General features: G+C 35.8%; 1 protein-coding gene and 1 pseudogene across 2 annotated transcripts in view; both read left to right on the plus strand.

The window, feature by feature from the left end:
* SCML2 (Scm polycomb group protein like 2) overlaps positions 1–22,705 on the plus strand; it is a 73,835-nt gene that overhangs the window by 42,786 nt on the left and 8,344 nt on the right. For both annotated transcript variants that reach the window (XM_037157581.2, XM_053655755.1), the window contains 4 exons: positions 2,139–2,299; positions 5,321–5,435; positions 17,025–17,228; positions 18,115–18,297. In XM_037157581.2, the coding sequence (XP_037013476.2) occupies positions 2,139–2,299; positions 5,321–5,435; positions 17,025–17,228; positions 18,115–18,297 (663 nt within the window). The remainder of the gene's footprint in view (positions 1–2,138; positions 2,300–5,320; positions 5,436–17,024; positions 17,229–18,114; positions 18,298–22,705) is intronic.
* Positions 2,963–3,686, plus strand: LOC119058394 (small nuclear ribonucleoprotein-associated protein N-like; annotated as a pseudogene).

Consider the following 22,705-nt stretch of genomic DNA (forward strand, 5'->3'; position numbering starts at 1 on the left):
TATCATGAAGAAAGAGGAGATAATTGAAATCATAATGTCCTAGAGGAACCAAAGAAGATTGTTACTAGGATATAAGTAAAAGGGAATTGGACTTGGAAGAGTAGAAAGAAAATTTTTCATTTGGTACAAGAGGAAGAGATGAGAATGAATGAAAAAAAAAGTGTATTTTCAAGCTGGAGAAATGTCATGGTCATGGTCACTCCTATAATACAGCCTTTAGTCTTCTCATGCAGTAGAAAGTAAGGTCATTTGCTGAATGGAATAGGATGAGAGGAAGATGGGGACTTAAGCAGGGAAGCATACTTGGAAATCAGTGAGTTGGCACAATGACACCCCGATTGGAGTTAGCGTGGATTTTACAGCAATCAATAATATCCTAATGTTCTATAGTGGAAGTTGGCAAGCTGCAACCCAAGGGCCACTTCTAGCTCATGTAGTCTGTGAGCTAAGATGGTTTTAATATGCGTGAAATGTTAAAATAGACAAGCAAACAAACTAAAAAGAATATGTGACAGACTGTATGTGGCCTTTACAGCCTAAAATACTTACTATCTGGCCCTTTATAGAAAAAGATTGCTAACCCTTATCCTATAGGACCGGAGAACACAAATGCTAGTGTGATTTATAGGTGGGAACTGACAAGCTGGGCTTGATCAGAGATCATGGGGTAATGTGGAGGTGGAAAGTTGGGTGCAGGTTGATACAGAGTAAAGTAAAGCCAGAAGACAGCCAATAGATTGGACTGAAATGGAGAGGGCTTGTGGCTAGATCTCATAAAGAGAATGAAAAGCTTGATCAGTTGATATGAAGCAAAAATGATAGGTAAGAAAGTTGGAGATACAGAAATGGGCATGCTGGTTATCTTGGAGATAGAAGAGTTCCAGAAATTACTAAGCATAACCATTTTAGGGAAGAGCTGAAAACTCCAATGATGAGGTTGGGATGATGAAGTATGAGAAGTGTGATGTTAAATATCTGAAAATGATGATAGGGTAACTGTGTAAGAATAAATAATGTGAATTAAGTTATTGGAATTACTGAAGAAAGTGGAAGTGAGCATGGAGAATGAGGTAGATGATGGTAAAGAGGTAAGAAGAGACTAGTGGGAATAGGTGAATTACAGTAAATAAGGGGGAAAATGATGGTGGCAATTAAGTGGTCCTCCATTTGCCCTGTCAGCTGAGAGAAGACTGTTCCCTCCTCTTGGCATGGTAAGTGAAAGAAAGTAGATAAAAAGGCTGCAGGGAAGATGTGGTATTCTTCATCAAAGATCTGTCAGTCCTACATGTAGTATTTGAGTATGAGAGGAGCAAAGTGGTAAATTGGCTTTAAGTTGTCAAATGAAATTTTCAAAATAAAAGTAGTTGATTTTTGTGTAGATGTATAAATGTTTTACTCTACAGCTCACCCTGTGAAAAAAATTTGACATTAGTACTTCTTATTATATATAAGATTCATTTTTGTAATGAAGTTATTAGGGTATTAATACTAAAATATGTATATTTAATTGTGAACATAGACTAAAGTAATGTGGCAGGTAACTGTCATTTGAAATATTAAAACTAGTTACTTTGTTTGGGCTAAGAACTAGGAGATAAAAATCTGTTGAGTATGTTAATGGTCCTTCCATGACAATGTTAATATAGTGTCTGTATTTTAGTATATGAAGCTTTCTTGTTAGACATACATATAAGAGCATAATATACATTAGTCACTAAAAATCAAGTGCAGGAGATTCCCCTGGCCTCTGAAAGATGAAGCAGGAGCCGTTGGTTTTTCTATATTGATGGGCAAAGTGATTCCTGTATATGACATAATTGGATAATATTTTCCGAAGGAGAAACTGTTTTCTGTGCGAAGGACTAAAATGATGAGAAGTAGACAAAAGGTAACTAGCTAGAAATTTTCACTGTGCTAAGTTTAAAGTTCCTGGCTCCTTTTATAAAAGCCTACTTTTTTTCTGGAGAATTACATTATTTTCTGATAAGAAATCTTAAATACCTAAAACTTTGTTTAAATGATACTTTTATTTTAAGTAGTTTTCAATGAATAACTTGCAGAATGTTTTAAAAGATTATTTAAATTATTTCAAATCATAAGATAATACCTTAATTATGTCATTTAAACCCTTTCCAAAGCATTCCAGCAGTCAATGAGGTCTTCATGGAGAGCTGCTGTAGCATCACCAGCACCGCAGCCCAGGAGATCAGGTCGGAATAAACCAGTTGGACATTCTCCAGTCCCTAGAGTGGAAAGTTCTGATAAAAATGTCACACCAAGAAGCAAAGTCCCCAAAGAGGTTAGTTGTAACTCCTACTAATTTGCATTATAGGTCTCTGTAGTTATTATTTATAACATATAGTTCAGGATTTACTAAGACTATGATGAATCCCTTTAGGAATTTGGAATTTGTAAGTATATTTAAGGCCTGCATAGCCATCAAGCTTGGTATTTCTTTTCTTGGGTAAACTTAAAACTTTGAATAGTGTTTGATCTCTTCAAAACCACATTGAGATTTGTTGGCACTATGGCCGCAAGTCCAGCGCAGAGCGGAGTGGCCCATGGACATGCCTAATGTTGTGTTCTGAGGAGTGGCCAGCAGCATAATGGAGCGGGACGGGGACCACTTACACTGAGAAGGACCAGGAAAAGCATGTACCAGAGGTGGAAGTCTCAGTCAAACATAGGAAGACAGCCTCACTGAGCAACCAAGAGTGTCAGCTGTACCTGAGGCAAGCATTCTTAGCTGAGTCACCAAGAGTGGGTTAAGACAGTCTTGGAACATCCAAGGTAGTTGATTCCAAGGAAAAACAAAAATGGGCTCTACCTACTGCTTGCAGCTCCTGCCCCAGCTTGTATTGTTTGTAGCAGAACCTGCATTATACCTTATTCGTAGCCTTCCCTTAGGACTTAAAGGATTCTGAAACTTATTCTGGACATTGGATTTGGTGGAACAGCGATCATGACTTGGGGAAACAGCAGCAAGATGCTGAAGCACATCAATTATAGAATGAAATGTATCCTGCAAGATGACAGAATCTTCATTGGCACCTTTAAGGCTTTTGATAAGCACATAAACTTGGTCCTCTCTGATTGTGATGAATTCAGGAAGATCAAGCCAAAGAATGTGAAGCAGCCACAGTGTGAAGAAAAGGTTTTGGGTCTGGCATTGCTGCATAGGGAGAATTTGATTTTCATGAGTGTGGAGGTACCTCACTCCAAAGATACTGGCATTGTTTGAGTACCACTTCCTGGAGCAGCAGGAGGCCCTGGGGTTGGCAGGGCAACTGGCAGAGGAGTACCAACTGGTGTTCCAATTCCCCAGGCTCCTGCTAGATTAGCAGGTCCTGTCTAAGGGGTTGGGGGCCCATCCCAGCAGGTAATGACTCCACAGGGTCTTCCCTGTATACTGTAGCAGCTATTGAAGTTGCAGCCATTGCCAGCATTGCTGGAGCTCCAACTCACTACCCACCAAGTTGGGGGAATTCCCCTACCCCTTTGGGCTGAGCAACCCCACCTACAAGCATTATGGCTCCGCTAACTGCTATGAGACCACCCATGGGATCACCAGTTGGGTTTCTCCTTGCTTGAGGATGCCAATAGGCATATTCCCTCCAGCAATGATACCCTTTCCCCTAGGAATTAGAGGCCCAGCTCCCCCAGGAGTGAGTCCACCAAGACCCTAGAATACGATTGATCTTTAGTCACTTTTTTCCCTTCAGTGTGTCTTGTGAAACTGCGTGGAGCTATTGCCCCTCCTCCAGGAAGAGGGCGTAGGGGCAATAAATGGTGATGAAAAAAAAAGTCCCTTGCAATGGAAATAAAATTAAGAAAAGTTAGTGAAATTTAAAGGGAAATAATATTTTAGATGCATTAAAAATTAAAATGTATTAAGGTGTCAATTAATACATGTTTAATGCACATTTTCAAGCTTCTGAAAGTCTGTGTGATTAGTTGGTGTAATGGTGATGATAGACAATAATGCCAAAAAGTTTCTCTTGACTCCTTTATTTTGAAATAACGCCAATGTTAATTTGACAATTTTGAAGAGTTAGTTTTGAGAATACTGTTTATATGGTGGTAGGGAGGGGCAGGGGACAGACACTATAATTTTTGGATTGTAAACTATTTTTTGTTTCAAAGGAAGCATTTCAGTTGACTTTCATCTTCTCCAGCTTCATTGTTTCATCATGAAAAGAAGAAGATTTTAATGCAGTTACTTATCTCCTTGTTCCAGTACTGCCATGTCATAGTTTAGTTATTTAGAAAGTCTTTGAACCAGAGTAAGAATTATTCTTGCAATAGACTCTTTCCTTACAGCTATTTTCCCTCTCCCCTTAATGGATTCTAGAGGTATGGAAACATGTTTTCCAAATAAATGTACATTTGTTTAATTTATAATGTTAATGCAAACATACTATTTTGGTATGTCTTAAGTCAAAGGATTCAGATTTCAGATTTTGTGAATAGTGAAAGAACAAATGATACACTAGTAATTTAATACTTAAATATTAACATGGTTTACTAGAATGCTGTGAACCAAATGAAAGTCATTAATTTAAACAAATAAAAGAAAAATCTAACAGCATTGGTTGTTGTCCTATATTAACCTCCTTGTTCCTGCCTTTTAAATATCCTTTCATTACCTTTTCTACACACAAGAGCTCCTTCTCTTATATTGGAGAGATGTTTGAAATGGCTCCTAAAAAACCTTAAGAGTTGATATAAAATTAACAAAGTGCTAGTGATGTTTAACAAATCCCTTAAGACCTTTGTTTCTTATATATGATAGGCATAATTTTGTGGACAAGCAACTTGTAATGTCAGAGTTATCATATATAATATGGAGAAATGCAGACTAGAGTAAAAACCAGATGAGTGACTGCTTTCTGAAGATAAGTCTGTCCTCTGTCTTGTTGAGGTCCCTCACCCCCTTTTGATGTATTGCTAAATTAGATTAACAGACTTTGTTTAGCAGTGTGAAAAAATTTGTCTTATGGGTAACCTCAAAAAATAAAGCAAATTTTACAGAGTCAACTATGTTGGCTAAGGTGTGACCAGTTGGAGCAGGAGTAGTACTGAGAATCTCAGCCTTTTGGTCTTTTTCTCTCCCACCTGATCATGGGTCCCTCTGAGGAGCACAGTGTGGAAAGAACTACAGTTTGTCACACACACACACACACACACACACACACACACACACACACACACGGGTTTTCAACCCTGAGGACTTCTGGAAACTTATCATTTGTGGACCAGTTATATCCATTTTCTTATTACCTTATATAAGAATCCTTTTTCTTCTTTTTTTTTTTAACAGGAAAAAAGTCCTATTCCATGTTCTACATCTTCACCTCTAAAGATGCTGACCAGAAGCCATGGTGTTGTACATAAGGATCCCCCTCCTGGGTCATATAAAATAGTGATGTCTACAGGTAAATTAGTATGTTTAAGAGAGTATAAAATTACTTGTATTTTATTCTGTATCATATTTAGTGTCTTTGAAATCCTGGAAGTAAAATAATAGGACAAAAAGATAATAAATATTTTGTTAAGCATTTTTTATATCAAACTATTTTGAAACAAACTATTTTGTTTTTTCTTTTTTGAAATAAAAATAACTTGTTATTGTTTTATTATACTTGTCCCAATTTTCCCCATTGCTCTCCCCTGCCGTTAAAATGATTATTGTAACATATCTCATTGTGTCAGTTTATTATTTATGATTTTTAGTTCATTAGCAGGAGAGAGTACCTAAATGAGTATAACACAAAGGAGATAAAAAATAGAAATCCTCGTTTAACTTTGCTCAGTAGAACTGAGCCATTAGCATCACAGGTTAAGTTTTTTATAGCTATTTCATTTCTGTAACAGAATCCATCCTTCCTCTGGCTGTTGCCAGAAAGTTGCATTATGATAAACTTCAACATAGCAAAAGTGAAATTAATGGGTTTTTATCAGGCTAAATATAGACTATATATATATATATTAAAATTTTATAATAATGGGGAATAGATTAAAATAATGTGCTTCTTGATTTAGTGGTGTACTATATTTTATACTTGGCAGTACACTCTCATATTGTTACATTGTTTGTTGATTTGTATTTCTTGGTTCCCAGTGAAGAAAAATTATGGAAATTGGTATTTGTAATTGCTTCTAAATCATATGCTTTTATTAAATTAAGGAAAAGCATTTATTTTTAAATTTTCTTCAGTGACCCTTGGTATGTATATAAAGAACATTTTTTCTTTCCTTTTTTTATTGTTGTTCATGTACAGTTGTCTTCATTTTCCCACCACCACTCCTCCCCATCCCACCCCACCCCACCCATCCTAGCGTCCTACTGTTGATCCTTCCCCCTTTGACTTTGTCCATGTGTCTTTTATATATGTTCCTTGACAGCCCTTTCCCTATTTTCCTCTATTCTCCCTCTTCCCTCCGGTTACTGTCAGTTTGGTTTTTTCTTAAAAGTTAATGAAAAAATTTCTCTAAGTCATTAGAATTTACTGTGACATATGTCTTAAGTTATTTGGTTACTTTAGAAAATATAATGAAGGTGAAGTATTGATGATTTAAAATAAATTCAGTCCAAAAAGGAGTATACTAACATGACCGGTTTTTTCAGTTACAGTTGACACTCGATATTATATTAGTTTCAAGTGTACAGCATGGTAGTTAGACATTTATATAATTTACAAAGTAATCCTCCCAGTAAGCCTAGTCCCCACCTGGCACTAATACTTAGTTATTACAATATTATTGACTATATTGCCTATGCTGTACTTTATGTACCTGTGATTATTTTGTACTTCTTAAACCCTTCACCTTTTCCACCCAGCCTCCAAATTCCCCTTCTATCTGGCAACCATCAGTTTGTTCTCTGTATTTATAAATCTGTTCAATTTTATTTGTTCATTTGTTTGTTCCTTCAATTCCACATATAACTGAAATTATATGGGATTTGTCTTTCTCTGTTGGACTTATTTTACTTAGAATTAGTACCCTTTAGGTCCATCCATTTTGTAGCATGGTAAGATTTTATTCTTTTTAATGGGAGAATAGTATTCCATTGTATATATGTATCACATCTTCTTTATCTAATTGTCTATTGATGGACACTTAGGTTGTTTCCATATCTTGGCTATTATAAATAATGCTGTAATGAACATAGGGATGCATATATCTTTTTGAATTTGTATTTTGGATTTCTTTGTATAAATCAGAAATGGAATCATTAGGTCATAATGCAGTTCTATTTTTTTTAGGACCCTTGATGTTTTGTTTCATATTGGCTGCACCAATCTGCATTCCCACCAACAATTCACAAGGGTTCCCTTTTCTTTACCTACTCACTAACACTTGTTGTTTGTTGATTTATTGATAATAGCCATTCTGTTAGGTGTGAGATGATACATCATGGTTTTAATTTGTGTTTTTCTGATGATTACTGATATCGAGCATCTTCTTATATGTCTATACATCTGTACATCCCCTTTGGAGGAATGTCTATTTGGGTTCTCCACCCATTTTTTTATTGGTTGAGGGTTTTGGGTGTTACATTGCATAAATTCTTTTTTTATTAAATATATTGGGGTGACATTGATTAAAAGGTTATATATGTTTTAGGTGTGCATTTCTATGATGATCAGTACATGACCTGTATGTTACATTGTGTTCCCACCACCCAAAGTCAAATTATCTTCCTTCACCATATACTTGGCCCCCTTTCTCCTTTATTACCCCCTTCCCACTGGTAACCATTATACTGTTGTCTGTGTTTATGAGTTTCAGTGTTATATCTCACTATGAGTGAAATCGCGTGCTTCTTAGCTTTTTCTGACTGACATTTTACTTAGTGTGATGTTCTCAAGGTCTATCCATGTTGTCACAAATAGTAGTATTTCATCTTTTCTTTTTTTAAGTGTTATTGTTCAAGTACAGTTTTCCTCCATCTCTTCCTCACCCCAGCCATCCCCACCTCCCTCCCCTGATCATCTTTTCTTATGGCTGAGTAATATTCCATTGTATACATGTGCCAGTCTTCTTTATCCCGTCATTTATCAAAGGACACTTGGCTGTTTCCATGTTTTGGCCACCATAAATAATGCTGCAATGAACACAGGGGTTCATATATCTTTGTGAATAAATGCTTTCAAGTTTTTCATGTACATACCCAAAAAAGGGATTTCTGGGTCATATGGTAACTCTACTCTTATTTTTTGAGGAAAAGCCACATTGTTTTCCGTAGTGGCTATACCAGTTTACATTCCCACCAGCAGTGAGTGAGACTTCCTTTTTCTTCATAACCTCTGCAACACTTGTTATTACTTGTCTTGTTGATAATAGCCATTCTAACAGATGTGAGGTGGTATCTCTTGTAGTTTTAATTTGTATTTCCCTAATAGCTAGTGATGTTGAGCATCTTTTCATATATCTGTTGACCATTTGTATATTTTCTTGGGAGAAGTATTTGTTCAGGTCCTCTGACCATTTTTTAATTGGACTATTTGGTGTTGAGTTGTATGAGTTCTTTATATATTTCAGATAGTAATCCCTAGTCAGAGCTGTTTGCAGATACCATCTTCCATTCATTTGGTTGCCTTTTTGTTTTGTTGGTAGTTTCTTTTCCTGTGCAGAAGTTTTTAGTTTGATATAGTCCCATTCATTTATTTTTGCCTTTACTTCCCTTGACTTTGGAGTCAGAGTCATAAAATCTTCTCTAAGACCAAGGTCTGAGTTTAGTACCTGTGTTTTCTTCTTTGTAATTTATTGTTTCAGATCTTATATTTGTCTTTTATCCATTTCGATTAATTTTTGTGCATGGAGACAAATTGTTGTCTAGCTTTATTCATTTTTTTTTTTGCATTTGGCTTTCCAATTCTTCCAGCACCATCTATTGAAGAGGATTTCTTTACTCCATTGTATGTTTTTTGGATCCTTTGTCAAAAATTATTTGCCTATTTATTGTACATGTGGTTTTATTTCGGGGCTCTCCTGTGGTCTGCGTGTCTACTTTTTCTGCCAATACCATGCTGTTTTGATTATTGCTGCTCTGTAGTATAAATTAAAGTTAGGTAGTATGATTGATACCTCTGGCTTGATTCTTTTTTCTCAGGATTGCTTTGGCTATTCAGGGTCTTTTGTGGTTCCATAACAATCTGATAATTTTTTTCTATTTTTTTTGTTTTTTTATTTACTTTTATTTATTTTTATTTTCTATTAGAGTTGTCCCAATTTTCTCCCATTGCTCTCCCCTGCCCTGACTACCCTCCACTCCCACAGTCAGTCCCCATCCTGTTATCTATGTCCATGGGTCATTTATACCTGCTCCTTAAAATGTCATTAGGATTTGATGGGGATTGCACTACATCCATATATTGCTTTGGGTGAATATGGACATTTTAACTGTTGATTCTTTCAGTCCATGAACACAGAATATCTTTCCATTTTATTGTGTCTTTCTCAATTTCTTTTAATAATGATTTATAGTTTTCAGCATGAGGTCCTTTATACAACCTTTGTTAAGTTTATTCTTAGGTGTTTTATTCTTTTTGTTGCAATTGCACAAATAATTGCTTTTTTCATTTTTTTTCTGAAGTTTCATTGTTAGTGTATAGGAATGCAGTGAATTTTTTACACTGATTTTGTAGCCTGCAACTTTACTGTATTTGTTTATTGTTTCTAATAGTTTTCTGGTGGAGTCTCTAGGATTTTCTATATAAAGAATCATGTCATCTGCAAAAAGTGACACTTTCACTTCTTCATTCCCACTTAGGATACCTTTCATTTTTTTCTCTTCCCTGATTGCTCTGGGTAGGACTTCCAGTGCTATGTTGAATAAGAGTGGACATCCTTGCCTTATTTCCTAATCTTAGAGGAAAAGCTTTCCATTTTTCACCATTGAGTGTTAAATTAGTTGAGGGTTTATTATATATGGCCTTTATTATGTCGAGGTACTTTCCTTCTATACCCATTTTAATGAATGTCTTAATCACAAATGGATATTGTATCTTATCAAAAGCTTTTTCTGCATCTTTTGATAAGTTTGTGATTTTTGTCATTTGTTCTGTTAATGTGCTACATTATGTTGGTTGATTTGCATGTGTTGAACCTCCTTGTGCCCCTGGAATGAACCCTATTCGATCATGATGTATTATTTTTAAATGTATTGTTGTATTTGATTTGCTAGTAATTTGTTTAGGACTTTTGCATCTGTATTCATCAGAGATATTGGTCTGTAGTTTCATTTTTGGTTGTATTCTTGTCAAGTTTTGGTATCAGGTTTATGTTGGTCTCATAAAAAATGTTAGGAAGTATTGTCTCTTCTTTGGTTTTTTGGAAGAGTTTGAGAAGGGTAAATATCAAATCTTTGAATGTTTGATAATTTCAAAGAAGAAGCTGTTGTATTAATTTTTGTATAGATTTTAGTTCTCTTTTTCATTCAGTTATGCTCTAATTTTTGTTAGGTTTTAAACATTTTTATTATTTTTTTATGTATATTTCATTGAATATGCTGTTACAAGTTATCCCAATTTTCCCCCTTTGCCCCTCTCTTCCTGGTATCCCCCTTTCTTCAGCACCCCCTCTTAGTTCATGTCCATGGGTTGTGTGCTTAAGGTCTTTGGCTCCTCCATTTCCTATGCTATTCTTAACCCCTCCCTGTCTTTTTGTTCCTACCAGTTATGCTTCTTAATCCTTGCACCATTTCCCTATTCTCCCCTTCCCCCTCCCAGCTGATAACCCTCCAAATGATGTCTATATCTATGATTCTGTTCCTGTTCTGGTTGTTTGTATAGTCTTTTTTTTTCTTTTTTAGATTCAGTTGTTGATAGTTGTGAATTTGTTGCCTTTTTAATAATGTTCATGCTTTTGATCTTTTTCTTTTTCTTAAATAAGTTCCTTTAACATTTCCTGTAATAACGGCTTGGTGATGGTGAACTCCTTTAGCTTTACCTTGTCTGGGAAGCACTTTATCTGCCCTTCCATTCTCAATGATAGCTTTGGATAGAGTAACCTAGGTTGTAGGTCCTTACTTTTCATTACTTTGAATACTTCTTGTCAGTCCTTTGTTAGCTGCAGTTTCTTTTGAGAAATCAGTTGATAGTTTTATGAAAACTCATTTGTAGGCAACTCTGCTTCTTTCTTGCTGCTTTTAAGATTCTCTCTTTTATCTTTAACCTTTGGCATTTTAATTATGATATGTCGTGGCATGGTCCTCTTACAGTCCAACTTGTTTGCAACTCTCTGTCCTATTTCCTTTGCCAATAGAGTCGTTTTCTTTCATTATTTTTTCAAATAAGTTTTCAATTTCTTGCTCTTCCTCTTCTCTTTCTGGCATCCCTATGATTCAAATGTTGGAATGTTTAAAGTTGTCCTGGAGATTCCTCAGCCTCTTCTCATATTTTTGAATTCATATTTCTTCTTTTTGTTCTGGTTGAATGTTTATCTCTTCCTTATGTTCCAAATCATTGGTTTGAATCCCAGCTTCCCTTCTCTGTTGGTTTCCTATGGATTCTTCATTTCACTTAGTGTGATCTTCCCTTCTTTATTTATTTTTTTGCCATATTCAAAGAATTCTCTGAGCAATCTGATAACCATTGTTTTGAACCGTGCATCTGATAGGTTGGCTATCTCCATTTCACTTAGTTCTTGCATTTTACTCACTTTCTTTTGCATTTATTTATTTATTTATTTATTTATTTATTTATTTATTTATTTATTTATTTATATTGTTGTTGTTCAAGTACAGTTTTCTGCCTTTTACCCCCCACCCTTCCCCACCACCCCAGCCCTCCCTACCTCACTTAGCTCTTTTTCTGGGATTTTGTTCTGTTTTTTCATTTGGGCCATTTTTCTTTGTCTCCTCAATTTAGCAGCCTCCCTGAATTTGTTTCTGTGTATTAGGTAGAGCTGCTGTGTATTACTCACTGTCTTAGTAGTGTGGCATATGTAGAAAAGGCACCCATAAATTGTGTGGGGCAGAGCCTTAGGTAGTTGCCAGGATGGGACAACTCACTTAACTGCTTTGTGGCTGTATAGGTAGGGCTCTGAAAGGGGACAATGCCACTGCCTGGTTTCTGGTGGTTTGCTAGGCACTTGCCCTATTTTCAGTCACTTCATCTTCTCTTGTGTGACTGGCGCCCTTCCAGCTGCTTCCCCAGTGGTAAATCCGAGTGGGTGGGTTTGCATATGTCCTAAGACTATGCTGGCCCTTTGAGCAATGAAAATCTAGGAGTTTCTTCTACAACCCCAACCCCTGCTGGTTTTTACAGCCAGAGATAATGGGGATCTATCTTCCCAGTGCTGGAACCCTGGACTGTACTTCGGCCTGGATCTGGGATTGCTTGCTCCTAAGGTATCCCTCCCATCTGTTCCACTGTTGCTGTTGGCCTTTCCATGCTACATCGCCTCTCTGCCCATTTCCATGACTCTGCCCCTCCTACCTGTCTGGATGAATGTGTCTTCTTTAAATCCTTGGTTGGCAGACTTCCATACAGCTCAATTTTCTGACAGTTCTGGATGTTACTAGTTTTGAGATCTGGTTGTAATTCTTTCTGTGGTTGCACAGGGAGGCAAAGTGTGTCTACTTATGCCTTCATCTTGACCAGAAGTCCTCTAATTTTTGTTATTTCCTTTATTCTGCTGACTTTTGGATGCTTTTGCTCTTTTTCTAGTTCTTTAAGATGTAATAGGTTGCTTATTTGAGATTGTGTTTGTTGAGATAGGCCTGGAATCGTGTAAACTTCCCTCTTACTACTGCTTTTGCTGCATCTCAGAAGTTTTCATATGTTGTATAGTCATTCTCATTTGTGTCTGTATATATACCTTTTGATCTCACCTTTTATTTCTTCTTTGTCCCAGTAAATTTTTAGTAGTATGTTGTTTAATTTCCACTTATTTGTGGTTTTTTCTACTTTCTGTTGGCAGTTGATTTCTAATTTCAAAGCATTGTGGTCAGATAATATACTTGGTATAATTTTAATCTTTTTAAATTTGTAAAGGCTAGTTTTGTGTCCCAATATATGGTCTGTCCTTGAGAATGTTCCATGTGCACTGGAGAAGAATTTATAATCTGATATTCTGGGATGAAAGGCTCTGTAAATGTCAATTATGTCCATTTGGCCTGATGTATCATTTAAGGCTGATACTTCTTTATTGACTTTCTGTTTGGATGTTCTTTCTAGAACTGTCAATGGAGTATTTAGATCCCCTACTATGATTGTGTTTTTGTCAATTTCCAGCTATAGTTCTGTTAGTAGTTGCTTTATATATTTCAGTGCTCCCTGACTGGGTGCATATAGATTGAGAATTGTTATGTCTTCTTGATGTAATGCCCCCTTTGTCATTATGAAATGTCCATCTCTATCTCCTTGTTACCCTTGTTATCTTGAGATGTGCTTTGTCAGATATAAGTATGGCTACACCTGCTTTTCTGTGGATACTGTAATCATTGTCCACCATTTCACTTTGAGTCTTCCTATGTCTTTGCAGCTTAATTATGTTTCTTGAAGGCAGCATATGGTTGGGTTTTGTTTTCTGACCCAGTCTGCTACTCTTTGCTTTTTTATTGATGAATTCAGTCCGTTCACAATTAGGGTTACTATTGATGTATGAGGATTTCCTACAGCCATTTTATCTTTTGTTTTCTGGTAACTCTATGCTTCCATTGGTTCTTTTTCTTTGTGTCACTATCTGTTTTTGTTTGGTGGTATTCCATAATTTTTCCCTTTATTTAAAAAAATTGCATGTCCCAGTTTGGCGGTATTTTGTGTGTATATGGTTGTCATTAGGTTTATGAAAAAGAAAGTTTCATCTATACAGAAGTTTTTTTTTCTTTTCAGTGCATCTAATATCCATCCCTCTTTGCAGAGCCAGACCTTCAGCCCCTTACTTTATATGTTTTTGTCACAAATTATCCCTATTTATGCTGTAAGTTTGTTGGTGATCTTACTCGTAGTTCTGTGATCCTTTGTTCTTTGTTTCAGGTAGAATAACCTTGAATATTTCTTGCAATGGAGGGTGATAAATTCTCTTAGCTTCTTTATGTATGGAGATGTGTTAATGATCCTTCATATCTAAAGGTTAACTTGCTGGATATATTATTTTTGACTGGTAATTTTTCTCATTCATTTGGATATTTGGTTCTACTCTTTGCTACCTTGTAGTGTTTCTGCTGAGAAGTCTGATGATAACTGAATGGACTTTTGTTTATAGGTTATTTTTCCCTGGCTGCCTTGAGAATCATTTCTTTGTAATTCATTTTTGACAGTTTTAACACAGTGTGCTTTGGAGAAGTTGTTTTTGGATTGAGGTCATTAGATGTTCTATTTGTTCCTTGTTCTATCTCTTTCCATAGGTTTGGGAAGTTCTTGTCAAATCTTTTTTCAAATAGGCTCTTCATTCTCTTCTCTCTCTTGTTCTTCTGCTATGACTATTATTATATTGCTCTTTCTGCTGGAGTCAGATAGGTCTAATAGAGTTCTTTCATTTTTTTTAATGCTCGAGCCTCTGTTCTTCCCTCTGCATCATTTCTGTATTTCTTTCTTCAGCATCAGTAAATCTTTCCTCCAGCTGGTCAGCTCTATTTCCTGTGTTTGCTAGTTCATTCTTTATCTCTTTTATTGAGTTCTTCATCTCTAGAATTTCTATTTGGCTCTATTTTAAAGTTTCAATTTCTTCGGTAATGTACTTGTTCATCGATTTTATTTCTGAATTTGTTAAACTGCCTAGCTGTGTTTTCTTGCATCATGATGAGCGTGATGAGTTTTTTCAGAACTGTAATCTTAAATTCACAGTCCCTTAAACCACATATTTCTGGAGATTTTTAATATTCTCTTTGAGATGCCTGTTTAATTTGGTTATTCATGGTATTTGATGGATTCCCTTTCTGTCTAGGCATCTATGTATGAGTGGCACTTCTCTAGTAGAGTGATTTTCAATTGATGTGCCATGGTAGGCACAGTGCTATGCCACAAGAATTTTTAAAACATGCAATACCTGTTTATTTAGTCAGGGGCATTAACTTCCCTTAGATTGTCAAATAAAAAAACAACAACAGTCAACACAACAGTAGCCATATGTTGTGAACGAATCAAAAATTATATGTATTTTCTGTCAGAGCAGCAAAAATATATTTTTGATGTGCCAAAGAATTTTTGTAATTAGTTTGTGTGTGCCATGAATGAGATGAAAAAGTTTGAAAATTGCTGCGCTAGTATTTTGACCAAAAGCCTGTTTTGGGTTTTTTTTTTTCTTTTTTCTTTTTTTTTTTTTTTTTTTTGCAGTAGGTGGCACTGAATCACGTTTTTTTGGTGTGTGTTTGTTGTTTAACTCTCTTGCACTCCTCTGGCTTTTCACATTTCTGCCAGGTGGTGGAAAATGGCCTGTGTTCTCTGGGAAGGTAGCCTCCTTCCTTGTGATCTGGTTGCCCTGGTAACAGGAAAACAGCCCTTCAGGGGAATGTGGTGGGCAATGGATTCCATGAAATTCCAGTGCTGTCCTCTGTAGCTAGATGTTGCTGGCAGTGTGGTCGCCAATGTATGGAGGTGGAGTGAACTGGGGGAACTTGGCTACCTCCTTTGTTGCTTTGCCCTCCCAGCAACGGTGACCAGCAGACTTCTACAATGTTTACCCTCTTGCCTTCACCTGATCCTGGGAATAGTCACAGAGTGTACTCTTTGCATAGGGAAAAAGTTTCTGTAGTACCAGTTCTCAGGTTTGCAGATAATGTGCTCTGTAACGCCACATGAAGGGTGAGGGGAGGCAAGGGAATATGACCAGGCTCCATGGCTTTGTTTCTCTGTGCAGTGCTGATTGCCAAACAGCTGTGACTGCACCTTTGTGCTTTGTTGCTGTCCAGGTCAGTGGACTCATCTGTAGCTCATACTGCCCACTCCTGCAGGAATGCTCATTAAATCTCTTTGCTCCTCTTGGCTGAAGTGCCAGCCATAGCCTGATTCCTCCTTTCTCTGGGTTGAGACCCACAGTGATGTCCTGGCTGCAGGGTTGTATCTGGCTCCTCTTGGTTCTCCTTCTTGCCTCCCTGGTTCACTCTCACTTGCCTACTTTTAGATGTTTCAATGAGTGGATGGATCTCTCAGACATGTTTGTGGATTGAGCAGGGTGTCCTTTGTTAAATTATAGCTGTTTAAATTGTTGAAACTTCAAGGGCAGACCAAGGGTATCTCTCATGTTGCCATTCCTCTGACATCACTGTATAAGGTGTTTAAATTTTGAATATTAACTTGGTTTTGGATGTGTCATTGGCAAATATCTTTTTCCATTCAGTAGGTTTTCTTTTGCTGTGTAAAAATTTTAGTTTGATGTAGCCCCATTTTTTTGTTTGTTTCCCTTGTTTGAAGAGATATATCAGAAAAAATATTACTAAGAGCAATGTCAGAGTTTACTGCTTATGTTTTCTTCTAGGAGTTTTATGTCTTACATTGCAGTCTTTAATCCATTTTTAGTTTATTCTTGTATATTGTGTAAGAAAGTGGTCTTACTTTTATTTTTTGTACTGTCTAGTTTTCTTAACACCATTTATTAAATAGACTGTCTTTACCACATTATATGTTCTTACCTCTTTTGCCATAGATTATTTGACCATATTAAGCATGGGTTTATTTCTGGGCTCTCTATTCTAGCATGACCAGTTTTGAAAAATATTTCTATGCTGTGTATACAGTTAAAAGGTGAAAATATTTATCTATCTCTATATCATTTAATTGTGTGAATATGTGATGAATTGTTTTAAGTTTTTGTTATAGTCAGCTTCAGCACAATTCTGAAAATTGAATAAGCGTGTGGATTATTTTTTTCTAGGCTTGATATCTTTGCACAGATGTAAAAATATATTTTGATACATATTTTTAGGTAGAAGGCATGATCATTGGTATTAATTATGTTTAGGTTCTCTTGAGTGAAGTGTGGCTAATTAGATATAGTAATTGATTATGTAATATTTATGTTTTTTAAACTAATTTCATTATTTGTTATATCTATAAACGCATTTCCCCCTCAAGTCTGTGTCTATATAAATAAACATGGAGACTGCGGCCCTCACCTGGATCACAATAAAATCCAGGAGTTGCCTGACCACTTTGGCCCAGGCCCTGTGAGTGTGGTGCTCCGGGAGACTGTGCAGGCCTGTGTGGATTGTGCCATTGAAAGTAAGACTGTTTTTGGACTCCTTAAGACAGATAATCATGATGGAGAAGTGATAACTGGTATGCTCATCTACTTTTTCATTCAGCTTTTTTCCTAATTTGATTAGAATACAAACACTTTATAGTGTGTAGATTATTTTATATTTCTAGTCTATTAACTGTTCATAATATCAGAGTATTTATTATATTGATGTAGTAGGATACTTATGTTATATATTTATAGACTTTTATACAGTTTGTAATGTTTAACCACACTTTTAAAAAGAACTTTTTTCATTTATTGATTTGAGAGAGAGAGGGGAAACATTGATTTGTTGTTTCACTTATTTATGCACTAATTAGTTGCTTTGGGTATGTGCCCTGATTGGGGATCAAACCCACAACCTTGGTGTAACAGGACAATGCTCTAACCAACTGAACTACTCAGGCAGGGCTGGAATGTTTAACTTTACTTTTAAAATACACAATCTCAGAGTAATAAATAAAAGGTCCATTTTTTTACATGCTTTGTTAAGCTCACTCTATACAGAGTACCTTGGTTGATAATAAATTTTCATTTTTTTAGAAAACAGACTGGTATATAAGAGGCTCTAAATAAAAATGTGACTCAAGAAGTGATTATGAGATAATTATACAGCTTTCATGATTGTATGATCAGATATTACAACATTTGTGCCCATGGAATGTTTGAAATAGTAGGAAGTATTGTTATAGATCAGTGGGTTTCTATTATTTGCTTTATGAATATTTTAAAATGAGAATGTTTTTACACATACAGAAAGTTGTATTTTGAGAGGAACTTTTAAAATTTAAGATTACTCCTTTGTAAATTACAAAAGCCCACAAATTAGAGTTATATTACATTTCCTAAGTTGGTGGCTTTTTTGATAATTATTGTTGTTATCTTTCTATGATGTAACTTTGACATCTTTTTTTCTTTCAATAGCCTTCTTTGATGGGGAAGCTCATTTCATTCAGCTCCCTTCAGTGAACAGTGCATCATTTGCTCTTCGCTTTCTTGAAAACTTGTGCCACAGCCTGCAGTGTGATAACCTCTTGAGTAGTCAGCCTTTTAGTGCTTACAGAGATAATATTAATAGTACTGAAGAAGATGACAAAAATATGATAGGTAAGAGAAAATATAAAATTTTATACTGTGCTTCTGTTTTATGTTACATTTTATAATTAACTCAAGGATTTTGTTTAATTCAGAGTTTTTCCTTGTGTCCTCAGAATTAACATTTTATCTATAGTGATAATTAGACATGTATAATATATGTTTTTGTTCATTCAAAGTGAGAAAGTAATTTCTTGTATCTATGATGAACTTAAGAATCAAAACCTGAAAAATACTTCATTGTGGTTTGATTTGCATGTTGAACATCTTTTCATGTGCTTATTGGCTATTTGTATATCTTTGGAGAAATAATCTATTCAAATACTTTGCCCATTTTAAATTGGATTCTTTAATTTTTATTGTCTAGAAATATGTATATTTATTATATATTATATATTTATACTTGTCACACATAAGTATAATCTACAAAGAATTGTTTATATATCCTGGATACAAATTCCATATCAGATATATGGTTTACGTATACAGGAAAGTGGAGAAGTAAATTTATAGTTGTTCTTATGGAAAAATAATACAATTATATAATAATAATAAAACAACAAACTGTGTTTTACATACTCACAACTGTAAACCTACTTTTGCCCCACCCTATATTTTCTCCCATTCTGTAGGTTGTCTTTTCACTTTCTTGATGTTTGTCCTTGGAGGCACAAAAGTGTTTAATTTTAATGAAGTCTAATTTACCTATTGTTTCTTTTGTTTGTTGTACTTTTGGTGTCACATCTAAGAAAATATTGCTTTAATACAAGTTCATAAAGATTTACTTCCATTGTGTTTCCTAAGAATTTTACAGCTATTCTCTTTAGGTCATTGATCTGTTTTGAACTAATTTTTGGTTTTGTTTTGGCACAACAGATGTTTTACTTTATACAATAGTTGAATGTATCTTTACTCATACATGACTTTATAAATTATTAGTACAGTGCCCTTATCACATTTCAGTTACCCATGGTCAACTGCAGTCCCAAAATATTAAATGGAAAATTTCAGAAATAACAATTCTGAAGTTTTAAATTGCACGTATACCATTCTGAGTAGCATGATAGAATCTTACTGCCTTTACCCAGATACAAATCATCTCTTTGTCCACTGTGACTACACTGCATACACTGTCTGCTCATTAGGCATTTAGTAACTTCCTCAGTTATTAGATCTACCATCATGGTATTAGAGTGCTTGTGTTCAATTAACCCTTATAGTAACCAAATACTACGCCACAATGCCTATGTCATTCAGCTCACTTCATCTCCATTATGTAGACATTGTATCATCTCACATCATCACAAGAAGAAGGGTGAGTACAGTACAATAAGGTACTTTGAGAGAGAGACCTCATCCATATAAGTTTTATTATAGTATGTTGTTACAATTCTATTTCTTTAAGATTCCATTTATTTATTTTTAGAGAGATGGGAAGGGAGGGAGAAGGAGAGGGAAGGAAACATCAATGTGCAAGAGATATATGATCAGTTGGTTTTTCTCACACACCCCCAACTGGGAACCTGGTCCACAGCCCAGGTTTGTGCCGTGACTGGGGATTAAACCGGTGACCTTTTGGTTTACAGGCCAGCACTTAATCCACTGAGCCACACCAGCCAGGGCTAATTGTTCTCTTTTATTATGTTATTGTTGTTAATCTCTTACTGTGCCTAATTCATAGATTAAACTTTATCATGGGTATGTACATACAGGAAAAAATCATAGTATATATAGAGTTTGATACTATCCATGGTTTCAGGCATCCACTGGGTATCTTGGAACATATTCCCGACAGGTAAGGGGAGACTGCTGTACTGTCTAGTGTCCTTTCATTTCAACTTGAAGGAGTCCCTTTAGTATTTCTTGTAGGGTGGCTCTGAAATTGAGGAATTCCCTGTTTTTAAAAGCTTTTATTGGCATTTATTTGATGCTGAGTTTACTCCTGGGTCATAAGTTTTTGTTTCTTTAGTTTTTTCTGGAATATATTTTTCTTCTTTGCAACCTCTTCTGGTTTAGGAACAATTTGCTGTCTTTCAGTAAGGATCATTTTCACGTGGCAGGGAGAGTTTATGTATGGGTTAATCTGTCCATGAGCTCTGTAAAGTTCTGTGTGGCATCATGGGAGCTTTGTACACGTGGATATGCTCAGTGACCAGAGAATCTACATCCAAACCTTTAAGTCGGCACTATTGTTGGCATTTTTAAGCATGTGCAGCAAAAATTCAGCACTCTTTTTGAGTCACCAATCCTGCATCTAGCCCCACTGTTAGGCCTGGACTTACCTACCAGCTGTACCATTGTAATGATGGATGGTACACATTGCTTCTTGTAAAGTGACATCTTGGGTGGGTTTTTGGATATGTATACCCTTGATGGCCTGAGCAGTTTCATAAGATTCTTAAAGTAAACACAGAGATTTGAACCTCTTGATTTGCATGATTTTGTGGTGTTTTCTGGGTCAAGTGAATAGCAGACCATTTTCAGAGGTCGACCTCAGACCACTATAGCAAGAGTCTCAGTTTTTGTTTATGGAGAATTTCTTACTTTGTCCTTCATTTTTAAAGGTTAATTTTGCTGAATATAGAATTCTTGGTTGACCATCGTCTTGTTTCAGTGATTTGGATGTGTCTTCCCACTTCCTTTTGTAGTTTGTAGTTAGTTGCTAACTTATTGAGGCTCCCTTGTATAGGATGATATTCTTTTTCTAGTTGATTTCAAAATTCTGTGTTTTGCTTTTGATAGTTTGTGTTTTTTCTGTGTGGATATATTTGAATTTATCCTACTTGGATATTTTTGAGCTTTTTAGATGTACAGATCAATGTTTTCTATCAAATTTGGGAAGCTCCTAACCATTACTTTCAAATATTCTTTCTGCTCCTTTCTCTCCTCTCCTTCTGGTACTCTCCCATTATGTGTATTTTGTTATGATTGATGGTATACCACAGATCTCTGACATCTGTTCACTTTTCCTCATTCTTTTTTTCTTTCTGTTCATCAAACTATATAATTTCAATTGACCTTTGTGTAAAATTGCTGATTCTTCTACTAGTTCAAATCTGCTGTTAAGTTCCGCTAGTAAATTTTTTATTTCATTTATTTATTTTTTAAGTCCCAAATTTCTTTTCACTTATTCTTAAAATTTCTTTATTGATAGTCTCTATTTGGTGAGACATTGTTCTCATACTTTTCTTTAATTCCTTTTTAAAAGGCTTTTTTAGAAAATATTTACTTCTAGACAGAGGGGAAGGGAGGGAGAAAGAAAGAGAGAGAAACATCAATGTGTGGTTGCCTCTTGCATGCCCCCCACTAGGGACCTGGCCTGCAACCCAGGCAAGTGCTCTGACTAGGAATCGAACCAGTGACCTTTGGGTTTGCAGGCTGGTGCTCAATTTACTGAGCCACACCAGCCAGGACCTTTTCTTTAATTATTTAGACATGATTTTTGTAAAGTTTTTTGAACATATACAAAATAGCTTATTTAAAGTCTTTAGTAATTCCAGTGTCTGGGTTTTCTTAGAGGCAGTTTCTATTGACTATTTTTTTCCCTATGTATGGGCCATATTTTTTTCTATATTTTTGCATGTCTCCTAAATTTTTAATTGAAAACTGGGCATTTTGAGATGATATAATACAGTAGCTCTGATAATTAGATTTCTTCACCATCCCTAGGGTTCGTTGGTGGTGGTGATGCCATTTGTTTGTTTAGTGACTTTCCTGGATTAATTTAATGACTTTCCCTGAGCTAATTTTGTCATGTATGACTACTAAAGTCTTCTCAGTTAGCTTAGTGGTCAGCTAATGATTGGACAGGTATTTCCTTAAATGTCTAGAACTGGTATGTCTCCCACCCTTTGTCAGGAAGTTTTGTGTGTATTGGGACTTACCTTCAACATCCCAGGAGGCAGTTTACAAATCTTCTTTGTGCACAGTCTGAAGGTCAGCAAGAAATAAAAGATTTGGGCCTTCTCTATACTTTGCTCAGTGTGCATAATGCCATCTGGATTCCCAGGAATATCTCCATGCTTCTCATCCTAATGCACATCTCATTCTCCAGTTTTTCCTTTCAAGCTTTTTGGTTAGCTTCTTATCAGCCCCAACTGGTACTCTGCCTTAGGCAGCTGTAGTGTTAAATAATTGCCTTTTTTTTTTTTTTTTTTTACCAGCGTCATAGAGATAGGCTGTTTGGACAGAGCAGGCTCTGATTCAGGTCAAATGAAATAGGCCTTGAGATCAGAGATTTTTAGTTATCTGCAAGATTAGTTAAATAGTGACAGTTCTTTGGGACTAGGGCTTTTGGAGAGCTCCAAACCCATTGTGCCCTCTCCAGTAATTGCTAGGCTAGTGGTTTTCATAGCTATTATAGTTGCAAAGGTATTTGTTTGCAAGGCAGCTGCAAAACTGGGATGAAGGCAGATGGTAT

The sequence above is a fragment of the Artibeus jamaicensis genome, unplaced genomic scaffold (genome assembly GCF_021234435.1).
Source record: "Artibeus jamaicensis isolate MK-2021 breed Jamaican fruit bat unplaced genomic scaffold, CSHL_Jam_final scaffold_1283, whole genome shotgun sequence".
NCBI lineage: Eukaryota > Metazoa > Chordata > Mammalia > Chiroptera > Phyllostomidae > Artibeus > Artibeus jamaicensis.